Source organism: Pleurodeles waltl, chromosome 10 (genome assembly GCF_031143425.1).
Source record: "Pleurodeles waltl isolate 20211129_DDA chromosome 10, aPleWal1.hap1.20221129, whole genome shotgun sequence".
NCBI lineage: Eukaryota > Metazoa > Chordata > Amphibia > Caudata > Salamandridae > Pleurodeles > Pleurodeles waltl.
Window position 1 is genome coordinate 933,769,963 of NC_090449.1, and position 12,643 is coordinate 933,782,605.

Genomic DNA, 12,643 nt, shown 5'->3' on the forward strand with positions numbered 1-12,643 from the left:
TAAGTAGCACAGTCTAAGGCCTGCCATGGCATCCTATGTGGGCAGTTTTAAACTGCCATTTCCACCTGGCATAGTAAATATTTTTGGCAGGCCCAAACCTTCCTTATTAGTACATATAAGTCACCCCTATAGTGGGCCCTGGACAGCCCGGGGGGGGGGGGGGTGCAGGGTGCAATGTACTTAAAAAGTAGGTCATGTACTTTTAAGTTTTACATGTCCTGGTATAGAAAAACTGTTAAATTCATATTTCACTACTGCATGGCCTACCTCTCACAAAGGATAACATTAGAGTTACTTTATTACATTTTATAAATGTAATTTCCAAATGGGAATATGTAATCAGTCATGTTTGGTGCCTCTGTAATTAGAATTTAAAATCCTGCCTTATGGTGAAGTCGAATTTTAAATTACAATTTAGAAAATGATACTTTTAGAACATTTAGATTTTCATGTCTTTGCCATTTGGTGCCTGCAGCTTGTACCTGGGTCGCATGACTGGCTGTAGCTGCCTGTTGAGCTTAGTGTATTCCTCCTAGACAGCCACACACAGTAGGGAGCTCAGGTGTGCCTGGATGGGCCATCACTGCCACGATGGGAGGGAGGTGCTGCACTTTGCACCACTTACACTTGAATAAGCTGTGCCATGCCTCCAAACAAAGGCCTGCCTACCCCCCGCAGTTAGTCTGGAGCCAGGGCAGGAGAGGCAGGATACCTGGGGACTGCAAAGGAAAACCTTTAGAAATGTCTTCCCTACTTCAAGGGCACATCTGGATATAAACACAGGACTTCAGACACTGTCAATTCAGTACACTTCTGGACCTGTCGCTACTCTGCCAGGAAGATGGACTGCTGTGCTGCTGAAGGACTGCCATTCTGCTAACCACTCTGCTGGAATTCTGCCGTGCTGTGCTGCTTTATTGTGCTGACCTGCTTCCTGCTGCCCCCTCCTTGTGGGAGGAGGACTGGACTTGCAGCCTTTGAACCCAGAACCCCAGAGTGACTCCAAGGGCTAATTGGCTGGCCTCCTGTCTAGAACCTCAGGAACAGAGGGCTCCAGCAACCTTGCACCTGCACCTGACCTCTGCCATTTGCGAGCCTACCTTGCAAGTAGTGCCACCCCAGTGCAGGGCCTTGGAAGTGGGCCTAACGTGCTCTGCCAGCCTCTGTGGACCCCTTGTGACCAATGCATCTCCTCTGCTGTACGGCGCAACCCTGCGCAGAACAGATGTATACTTAGAAAATTTATAAATATGAATAGATTATTAAAGTGTATGTAAATAAAATGGTTAAATGTACAATTGAAAATACTGTACTGTAAATGTCAAGAAATTGGAAGTTGGAGGCAAAACATGAAATTACTATCCTCAGAATGATTTGTGGCAGCAGTGCCGGTGCACCAAACAGAATATAGTATGGGTGATCTGTGGCTTCAATTGAATTTAGAGAAGCTTCAACCTTCCTAGTAAAATTAAACATTTTATTTTGTAATTTATTTAAATCAAATGTGTTATAGCTTATGTATGTGTTCGATGAATGTTTGTTTCTGTATTTTTTGTGTATTTTTTTGCGGTTCAAATCATCAATAATGCTTAGACCTAGGTCCCCGGCTTCCAGTAATGACGCAGTGGTGGGTCCCCAGATTCCAAATGTTTCAGTAGGGGTTCCTGGGTTCCAGTAATGATAACGTTGGGGCCCACAGAAGTCAAAAGGTTGAGAACCAAAGTTTTAGGTCTTTTGGTGCTATATGTACTACAATTAAAAAAATTGACTATCTCCAGTTCTATTGTTTGAATTTTTCTCGGTTTGGTCTTGTTTTATTTATTAACAGTTACTCTATTTTTCTAACTCTGTTGTGGGCTTATTTGATGGTGGGTGTGTTTTTACTGTGTTACTGTTTGAAGTGTTGCACAAATACTTTATACATTGCCTCCGAGTTAAGCCTGACTGTTCTGTGCCAAGCTGGACTAGTGTTGAGCACAATTTCATTTAGGGTTTGCTTGTGACTTAACCCTGAGGAAAATTGTGGTTGCTGCTTGATAAGGGTTTCACCTCTTCAACCAGTAGAACAATTTCTTACACAATTAATTACTTGAACATCCATCCTTCGGTATCCAGGAATAGAAGGGGAGGGGAGAGCACAGAGGACTTAAAGAGTACAGACATTAATACATGTGATAACTTAGTTGTAGTATACGAGACTCTGGTGTGAGCTTACCTTTGAAGACAACCTCCCATACCTAGACTGGCTCCTGTCATCCCTTGGAGGGCCCTGGGCCCAGAATCATTCTGAATCAGTTTTAGATAGTGGTGAAGAAAAGGTTCTCATTTAATAGACTTGCACCAGGAAGGGGTTCATACACTGGAGGTTCTGCTATCTTTGAATTTCTCTGAATAGTAATCTCTGGGAGTGTTTGGCATAAAAACTTGCTCCAATTAGGCCCAGTCACTAGCCAGTGATACTATGAGGAGAGCTGTGACTCCAAAGACTTCAGCACACACCTGAACTTATAAAAGATGTACAACCTACTAACTGTATCAGCTTTTGGATGTGTCTGAGGTGTCCCTGGTTGTGCTCACAACATTGTATCACTGAGTCTTTTGAGCTCTAAGAAAGTAACACATTCCAGATGAAGAGATCCCGATTGAGCAAAAATAGCAAAGTTATTTTGGAAACAAAAGGACTTCTGCAGGCTATAATTGTCAAGTTCTTACCACTCAGAGTTTTTGACCCAAAATCCAAGAATTCAGCAGGATCCTGAAAAAGACATAACCAACCTTGAAGAGACATTGTCACCGACTGTATTCAGCCTTAACACTCTCAAGGATAAGGTATTTTATACCATAATACAGATTGTCCTTAAACCTGAGCTACTGGAGACAATGAATATGATATTCTGTACTACAAAAAATATTCATGAGACGTTTGGAGATGTATACTTTTATATCAGTAGTGGGAATTAAGGCTTATATTTATACAATGAAGGAGGCTGTTTTAGGTTGACTTTATATGATTTATATTTTGTTTACATTAACAATTTTGTATCACAAAATGTGCCAGCTGTTAAGTTGTGTCTATATGTCTTAAATGTATAAGAGACTTAAAGACAGAAAAAGAGGAAAGGAGTAATAATGCATGAAGACACGAAGGCTAAGACTGAGCTATTAATATATATATATATATATATATGTATTTATTATATATTTATATACACACACACATATATATTCACTGAAAAAACAAAAGTTAAAGTCACGCTATAGTTAACGGTTAGAACTAAAAAAAAAACACAGAAATTCACCAGTTATAGTTAACAAGAGCTAACTATAACTTGTGTGTTCCCGTCAGGCACTGCTTATGAACTCACATATTACATCCCTCTTAACAGGTTTCATGACATTTATGACATCTCAAATGACATAATTGATGACATCATCTAAGCTTCTTTTGTACACATTGCTCTATAAACAGATATTGCATCAGAGCTATGAAAGTAAGTGCAAAGTAGCTCAGAATAATATGAAGCATCATTACTGTTATCAAACATACAACCCCCTTAGGTAAATCAAGCTTGTGTTATGTGCAACATTGACCCTATACCATAAACTTCATATGCAGTCCCAAGGCCTCCGTGGCCACAGTCAGCTCCTCACATGCAGCTGGAGCCAGCATTGCTCCTTCCTGCAGCGCCCAGCTACTTATGCTGCTCCCTATAGATGGAGGTAATATTTTTATCTGTTTCCCTCTCTGCATTACTGCAGGCAGGGAAACAGAGTAAAAGTCCACTCTCAGCTGGCGGAAGGTTCAGAAATGTTCCTGCCAAGCAGGAGCAAATGTAGGATTCCCTGCCCATGCAGGCAGGGAAACCGCTGTGTCCTGGGGACACAGCATGTGAGCAGGTCATGGGAGCGGGCTTCCTGGGGTCATGGAAGTATTTAAATGATGAATTAATATGGCGTTGCTTTCGTGAACAAGGCTTGTGGGAGCCAAAATGCATTGATCACGCCTTTGCCAAATAAATCGAATTACACTTAGAAGAAACTGATGGAGTTCCAATCACTTTACAATCATTTTATTCATTTCTAAAGGGCATAACTTGTGAGTGTATATATATATATATATATATATATATATATATATATATATATACTCCCTTATTTTTTACTTTTAAAGCTGAATGCTGCCGGACCACGTGTAAGGTTGTCTGTTTCACCAGAGTCAGCCCACTTCGTTTAGACATATACGAATTCTGTTGAATTAAATCCAGAAGGACAAGGAGAAGACTCTAGTATGTTGCTCACCAAGTTCTATTGAGTATATTACAGTCAGTCCATCATGACACATTTCGGCCAATAACCACGCCTTGTTCACATACCTATGGTGCCATATTGAAATCCCATACATAGTGTACATGTGACCCATGGGAACAGAAAAAAGTAAAAAGAAAAATACTTGAATTTTGTACTGATAATACTGTTAAAATAAATAATTCCAATAATTTCTCATTTAGAAGAATTCATCAGTATAGTAACATAATAATCATTCAGTATAGTAACATAATAAGCAGTATAGTAAGATAATAACATAATAAGTCATTAATCACATTAAAACAGTGTACAACTTCAAAAGAAAATTATTGTGTTTTTCCATCACCAAAAAACCTTGTAAGAGAATCAATCTTATGTGAAGCCTTGAATGCAATTATTTGATCTTCTAATTACAGTCTGGCTTACTCTTATAATTAAGCCAAATCGGGCATAATCCATAGTCCTTTGTTCTTTAGTTATATTGTTCAGAGTATGTGATATATGCAATTGAATGTGCCTGTGGTTTGAAATACATAAATAGCACTACATGCAAGCTGAAAAAGAGAATACTTGAACATATCCATTCTATGAAAGACAAGGATATGATGTATGCCATTGCAAAACATTTGGTCCAATGCCAGAATTAAGAATGGAGAACATTATGATGAAGAACATTTTGTGCCCTTATGAGTATATTGTTAACAGTATGCCGTTTGGTGGCTGTGTGAAGTTTGTCAATTGAGGTGTAGCTGCTCATCTATAAATATGGTATTAGAAAGGTCAAGAAATTCTATATAGATTGCAATGTGGAAAAAAAATATCCCTCTCTCTCTATATACACATTTGTGTGAAGGTCGCCAAGTTAGATATAGTGGGTCATCAAACTTTAGGGTACTTTACAGAAATTGACACGGATCCACTTAGAACAGTATTCTGATATTTATAATCAACAGCTTGTTGCCCAATTGATGGCAACATAAAAATTGTGAATGTTACAATGGTTGCATTGCAGATACTCTGTATTTGCCCATTATTATATACTTATATATTTTCTGTGCAGATTTGCTGATGCTATGTACTACACTTACATGATGCTAGTCAATGGCGATCGCAAATGTGTGCTTGATCATCATGATATGTTTGCTCAGCAAAGCCCACACACCTCAGACTATAGTACAGATAAAGTTGAATGACTTGAGGTTAGTATTTGCACTACATATCCCAGAATGCCTCATGAGGGCCGGGCAGGGTTGTCAGTTTATTGGAGCATGGCAGAACTTGTTGTTCTGTAATATTTATAACACATATAGGTAGGACAATGCTTCCATAGAAATAACATTTTTTGACTTTCCTATACCTTTGGTGCTGTTTGATGAATCTTCATGAATTTCCCCCCAAAAAGTGTGCTGGTGATTCTTGTTGCACAAGGAACATTTTGGGGTGATCCGACAAGCAGGGGATGAGAAAATGGGCAGGGGTTAAAAAAAGGTGTATTTCCAATGTGAATTCCCATAGGAGAATTGAACACGACCACAGCCTGAACCCCTTGAGGGAATTATACCAAGTTTGGCAGAATGGTAGATTTTGTTCCACAGATTGTGCTTTTTGTTATTTGGTGTAAATCTGTTCAGCAGATGTTGAACAATTTAAGGAAATGCTATTTTATTTATCTAGGGCCGCAGTTCCTCCCCGACGACCTTGCAAATAATAATGAGCTTGTGCAGAGATCTGCAGAGCTCTGAATGTCTGCCAACACATCAACCAGGAAGTGTTGGCAGCCATCTTGGGGCTCGAGTTCTGCCCCATCAGGGCAAGAAAGCACTTAAAAAAAAAAATTACTTACAGCGAATTCACAGCAATGTTACAAATTTGCAGAAATAAAAAACAAAAACAAAAAAAAAAAGGCGATGCCTGCACTGGTTTTAGTAAAGCCTCCCAGTGTGCCAGGTTCTGGGGGCATATAAAAAATAAAGGAGTGACGCATGGGGCCCCCTCTGGCCTTATGCCCTGAGGTCTGCCACCTCCCCAGTGCCTAAAACAGTGTGTGGGAGGGCCCACGCGGCCCCCTATGCCCCTGGGACCAGCACCTCCCGGGGCAAAATGTGTTAATTTTAATACGGGGGTCCTGCGGGCCCCTCTTGCCCTGGGGACCGCCACCACCCGGGGCTGTATCGATTATATGCATGATAGGAGGGCGTGTGGTCCCCCCACAGCCCGGGTATCGCCACCTCCCCAGGGAAATTGTAACAAAATAGGAGAGGTCCACGCCCCCCCCCCACACACACACAGCCCCAGGGACTGCCAGGGCCCTGGGACTGAATCGAAAGAATGAAGGGGGTAGGTTGCGGACCCCCGGTCCTGGGTACCACCACCTTCCTGGGTTGTTTAAATGTTGAAGTGCGCCTCCCCCAAGGAGCCAATAATGTTTGACAGCTCCTGCCAAGTCAGAACAAACACAGCTCCGCTGCCAGGAAGCGTGAACTGTCAAACAGCTGTCACTTGCTGGGAGTGGAGTTTTCATCCATTTCCCTGCCCGCAGACATGCAGGCAGTGAAACAAACAAAAGGATTGCTGTCACAGTAGGGGAACTAGTCGGGCCCCAGGCCATAGGATCCCTGGGCCAAGATTGGCCCAGGGAGGGGAGCTGTGCTGCCCCATCCCCCAATAAAAAGCTAATTTAAGGCGGGACCCTGGGGGGTGGCATACCGTGGGCTGAAATCAGCCTGGGGGGAGGGGCTGTGTGCACCCCCCATAAAAAAAGAATGTTTTGAGGGTGGGCTCTGGTGAATGGGGTCTCCAGTGCCAAAATCGGCCTGGGGAGGGGGCACCTTCCCTCTTTATTAGTGGTGGATCGCAGGAGATAGGGTCCACAGCGCCAATACCATCCATGGAGGGGGCCGTGCCATCCCACTTCTCTGTATAACATGGTTGTCACTTTAAATTGCAAGGAGTATGCAAATGTGCAAATCACCTGGAAGCTGTGTCCACTTGGCCCCGCTCCATCTACCTTAGTAGTATGTATATGTCCTCCCCACTTTTGCCAGGATGATGTATGGCCCTCCAAAGGGCCTCCGAGTGTATTTCCCACCAATTTTGATGGCTCGTTCTTGATGCTGAGGATTATAGGACATCTCCACAAAACAAATAAGTACTTAGTTCATTTACATAAGAGGAAGCACCCTGGTTTGGTGGAGATTTACATCTTTGTAGTCATGTTGGACTCTATAGAAGAGTACATACGGGACATTTACGAAAAGTAGAATAGAAGTCCACTTGGGTAGAAATTACATGCAATCCTGTGGATTCTTGCTGGATAAAAGGGCAGGTGAGGTTCCTTTGTGGCAGAGTCACTCACACAGCTACTTACACCCCCACACAGACACTCAAACACCCACTCACAGAGCCACTCAAGACAGTCAGGCACCCACTTACACACTCAGGCCCTCACTCACAGACCCACTCAGTCACTCATGCACCCACCCACAGACCCACTCAGACTCCCACACATACACACACAGACCCACACCGACACTCAAACATCCACTCTCAGAGACCCTCTCACACCCACTGTCACACCAAGAGACACCCTCTTACACCTACTCTCACACACAGACAGAACCTCTCACACCCACTCTCACATCCACATAGACTCTCTCACAACCACTCTCTCACACTTATTCTCACCCCATGAGAGACAGACCCTGTGGCCAGCTCTCACCTCACACGGCCAAAGGTTTGTGCTGTGCGGGGTTGGGTATTTAGGCTGGTTGGCAGCAGGGCCTGGCCGTGCGCAGCAGTGGTTGGCCCATTATAGTAATGAAAATTACTTTATGTTAAAAAAAAACATAGAAATTCACTGAAAAAAACAAAGGGTGCAGGGGTGTTATAATTGGGAAGTAGAATTAAAAAAACATAGAAATTCACTTAAAAAATCAAAGCTTTCAGGGATGTTATAGTTTGGTTCTGAATTTACTTGCATAAAACCAAAATAAATCAGCAGTTATAGTTAGAGTTATTTCAAGTAACTACAACTCGTACCCTAAGGTAACTATAACTTGTGCCCTTGCCCTTCCGGGCCTTAGTGGGGCCACTATACTTGATATACCTGAATCTGCTCCTTTGTGGTTGGCCTCCAGTCTCATGTAGGTCCCAGTCTAATGCAACCATTGACTACCAGTGAGCTTTCCACTTTTTGGCACTATCTTCACTTACATTTTCTAAATGTTATATCTCAAGTTCCCCTTAATGTATTTTTTGTAATTTTGCTATCATTATGTTTATCTTACTTGTTTCTTCTAATTTGAAGTTATTACTTGCGGTGGGCATCAATCCACCCCAACTAATAAACCATTTTCTCTCTTGAGTCCACTACTGTTCTTGGATGTGGTGTCCAACTAAAGGAGGTCAGAATCTGAGTATTACAGGTCCATGGCACACAAACCTCACATGTCAATCAATCTTTTTAAAACCCTCCAGATCCCACTTACACTCAGGGGTACCCATTAGAAATGTAAGCTGGATCGACCTGCCTCCTTTTGTCCTAAGCATTTTCTGTCATATCCGGATTCTTATCTCAAGGAATTCCTACAATCAGGAGGACATCTTTGCAAGCTTCTAGACACCGTATACACTCTTTTTGGGGTCGTTCAGAAATCCTTCCTTGGAAGGTAGCCATGTTTAGGTCTTTCTTCAGGACCCTAAAATCTTTGCCCTTTACTGACCACGTTAGGCAATCTATTGTTTGACATCTTATAACCTTATTAGCTAGAGGCTTATAAAGCTGGAGGAAACACTCTGAGCTCTTTAAACAATGGAAAGCAAAACAGTGCATAGATATAAGTGTAAATACAAAATGTTTGTGTCAGAAAGTGATTAAATGTGGAGAATGTTACGTGGGTTACCTCTATCCACAAGCAATATAGACCAGTGCAATTACTGCAGAATACGACAAAACAATGTGGGAGGGAGTACTTACTTAGGTACTGAGCACCAAAGAAAAGTGGCCAAGATGTGAGATCTTTTGATTGGACCATTGATTATTTTTATGTACTCTATATCATGCTTTTCTAGTAGACTATTTTCCAGTTTTTTGGTGAAATAATGTCATTAACATTTACAGCTCGTTAACTTGGCTGCTGTTTTTCAGTAAACCAAAAAACATGCTTCTTACCTCTGATGAAAAAGATGCAGCTTGTTGAGATTTTGTTTTTGTAAGAAAGGGCGTGGCTAAATGATTGAAAGACTGCACTAAGTACTGCATGATTAGATAAGCTTTGTAGCACAATATGGTTGTTGATTATATCAAAGGTTGTAGAGAGGTCCAATATAACCACAACTCTCCCTCCACCATGAACCAGCTTCAGCAAATCTGTTATAAACCCACTCCGAACATCATCTAAGTGGGCTTTTGTTTCAGCAAAGGTATTGGTTGGGTCCCACCACCCTTTCTATCAGTTTTGCCAAATGTGGAAGCAGAACAATCATTTCTACACAATTATTAATGGAGAGGAAATTAAAGCTGGTCATCCTGCCTTGATTCAAATATTTAATGACCTGCAAACCCAGTCCCAATTATATTTTTCTTATAGATTGTAGCCAAAAGTGGCTCATTAAAGATTAAACACATTATGTGAAAATGAGAAAAAATAAGTAAAATCATAACAAAGAAGCAAAGTGCATATAAAGAAAAACAAGTCACATTGAAATAATACCTTTATAATCTTTATTAAATGTTCAGACATCGGTGTTTAATCTAAAAATAATTTTGAATACCTAGAAAAAAAGAGGCTCTGTATTTATAAATAGAGATTACCCTGAAGACGGCAAACAAGCTACTATGGGGGTCATTCTGACCCCGGCGGGCGGCGGGAGCCGCCCGCCTGGAGGGAACCGCCAGAATACCGCTGCGCGGTCAAAAGACCGCCGCAGGTATTCTGGGTTTCCCACTGGGCTGGCGGGCGACCGGCAAAAGGACGCCCGCCAGCCCAGTGGGAAACACCCCTCCATGAGGATGCCGGCTCCGAATGGAGCCGGCGGAGTGGAGGATGTGCGACGGGTGCAGTAGCACCGGTCGCGAATTTCAGTGTCTGCTAAGCAGACACTGAAATTCAGGGTGGGGCCCTCTTACGGGGGCCCCTGCAGTGCCCATGCCATTGGCATGGGCACTGCAGGGGCCCCCAGGGGCCCCACGACACCCCATCCCGCCATCCTGTTCCTGGCGGCCGAAGCCGCCAGGAACAGGATGGCGGTATGGGGGTCAGAATCCGCATGGCAGCGCAGCAAGCTGCGCCGCCATGGAGGATTCTACAGGGCAGTGGAAAACCGGCGGGAGACCGCCGGTTTTCCCTTTCTGGCCGCGGCTGAACCGCCGCGGTCAGAATACCCTGGGGAGCACCGCAGCCTGTTGGCGGTGCTCCCGCCGACCCCGGCCCCGGCGGTCCTTGACCGCCGGGGTCGGAATCAGGCCCTATATGTGGTGACCTCTCCACAGTACTAAGTGTAACATAGAGGCAGAAAATAAGTTTCTGCACAGGAATATCATAGAATGGTAAAGTGTAATATGGTGAACAACCACAACCACATTCTCACATACTGCACTTCAAATAGCTAGCAGTACCCCTACTTCTACAGTAGTGAAAGAGATTCCTGGAGGTGTAAAAATATTTTCCATCTGAAGACAATTGGGCGAACAAACATTTACGCAAATACATTTTTCCATAACCTTTCAGTTGTAAATCTCTGAAAAATGTAGATTTTTATGCCTTACACCTCGAATGTTTTTGAATAGGGAAAATTGCCGTACTGTTGTAATTTATGTTATATTAATCTTCAGTGGTGCTTGGAAGATACAGGAAAACTACTGGGGATGAGGAGGGAAACGGCAGTGGTCAACCAGTGGTCTGTGTCTTACAAGTTGGGGCTTGTATTGGCAACTAGAGTAAAAAACGCTTGTGATGGAAATATTTGTTGAAAAGAGAGACTACAGTTATGAATGTGCTTGCTAGGCAATGCATGGGTAATTAGGAGAGATCTTAGGTGACTGATCAGAGGTGAAATGGTTCAGTGTGATGAACAATTGATTACTATTTCGGACTTATGTGGGAAACTGGGCTATGTGCACTGTGTGGAAAGAAGCATTTTTACCATATAATGTCTTGCATTATTTCACATACCTCTTGGGGACATGTGTTTTAACAAATTAATATATTTGATCACATTTATTCCATACTTGACCTATATGTTTCACTTAATACCATGTAGGTGTATGCTTAAAGTATGTCATAAGCTGCCGACCAGTATAACCCTATATTTGTATGAAACATTTTATGAATGACTGATAGTGTTCCAAAATGTGTTTCACTGCTCATCTGCTTTATGTTTGCCCTGTACAGGCCTTATCAGTTTGAAGCACTCAATGACTCCTGCTCCAAAGGTGGAACCTTTTCCACCAGGACACTATCAAGTATTTGATTTGAAACAAAATGGGAAAGTTGTGTCAACAGAACTGGTTAAATTCCACACATGCAAAGATGAACCTTTGCATGCAGCATATGATACTGTGAAAAATCTACAGTCAGGTAAATGAACCTCCTCTTTGTCTTACAAACCTACTGAAAACAATCTTGATTGATCTTGTACACATCATGGTATCTTGACATCTCAGTGTTACAAATATTTGAAGTTGCTCTGATTGTGAGCTAACCCTGTTCTGTGCAATGCTTAATTCAGTGGAATCCTCTTTCATTACTTCTCAGGGTCATATTTAGAAGTCTTTGCACATATTTTCTTCAATATGATCTGAAGTTGGTCTTCACATGCAACATCGTATAATTAAAAAAAAGAGCTTCATATTTAACAAAACAGCTCCTGAGAATACATGAGCTAGGTTGTTTAAATATGAAAGTATGTATATAGCAATTCTATAACGCAAATCTAACCAAAAGGCTGCAGAGCATTGTACAAGGCACAAGAGAAGCATAAAGTCAACACGAGGTAGTAGAGTTGTGGATGGTTAATGCAGTGTGATGTAGTGAACTTTAAAGAGATGATCATTCAACTCTTTCTTAAATTGGAGGAGCATTAAGGCATTCCTGGTGAGTACGAGATGTTGTTCCAGATCCCTGGTACACATATGAAAAAGGACTGCTGCCTTGTTTTTTCTCCTTTGAGATCCAGGGTGCGTATAAGTGTGGAATGGATGACTGTGTTAAAGGCAGTGGAGAGGCACATCAATATCAGGAGGCAGAGGTTATCTTCTTCTGTGGTCAAGAGGGCATCGTCTATAATGAGTGAAGTAGTGGTCTCCATTCTGCTGTGTGATGTGAACTGAGACTACTAC

The 12,643-nt window shown here is 42.2% G+C and overlaps 1 protein-coding gene across 1 annotated transcript in view; it reads left to right on the plus strand.

Moving 5' to 3' along the window:
* ASNS (asparagine synthetase (glutamine-hydrolyzing)) overlaps positions 1-12,643 on the plus strand; it is a 161,570-nt gene that overhangs the window by 36,499 nt on the left and 112,428 nt on the right. The window contains exon 4 of the mRNA XM_069211730.1: positions 11,697-11,882. Within this exon, the coding sequence (XP_069067831.1) occupies positions 11,697-11,882 (186 nt within the window). The remainder of the gene's footprint in view (positions 1-11,696; positions 11,883-12,643) is intronic.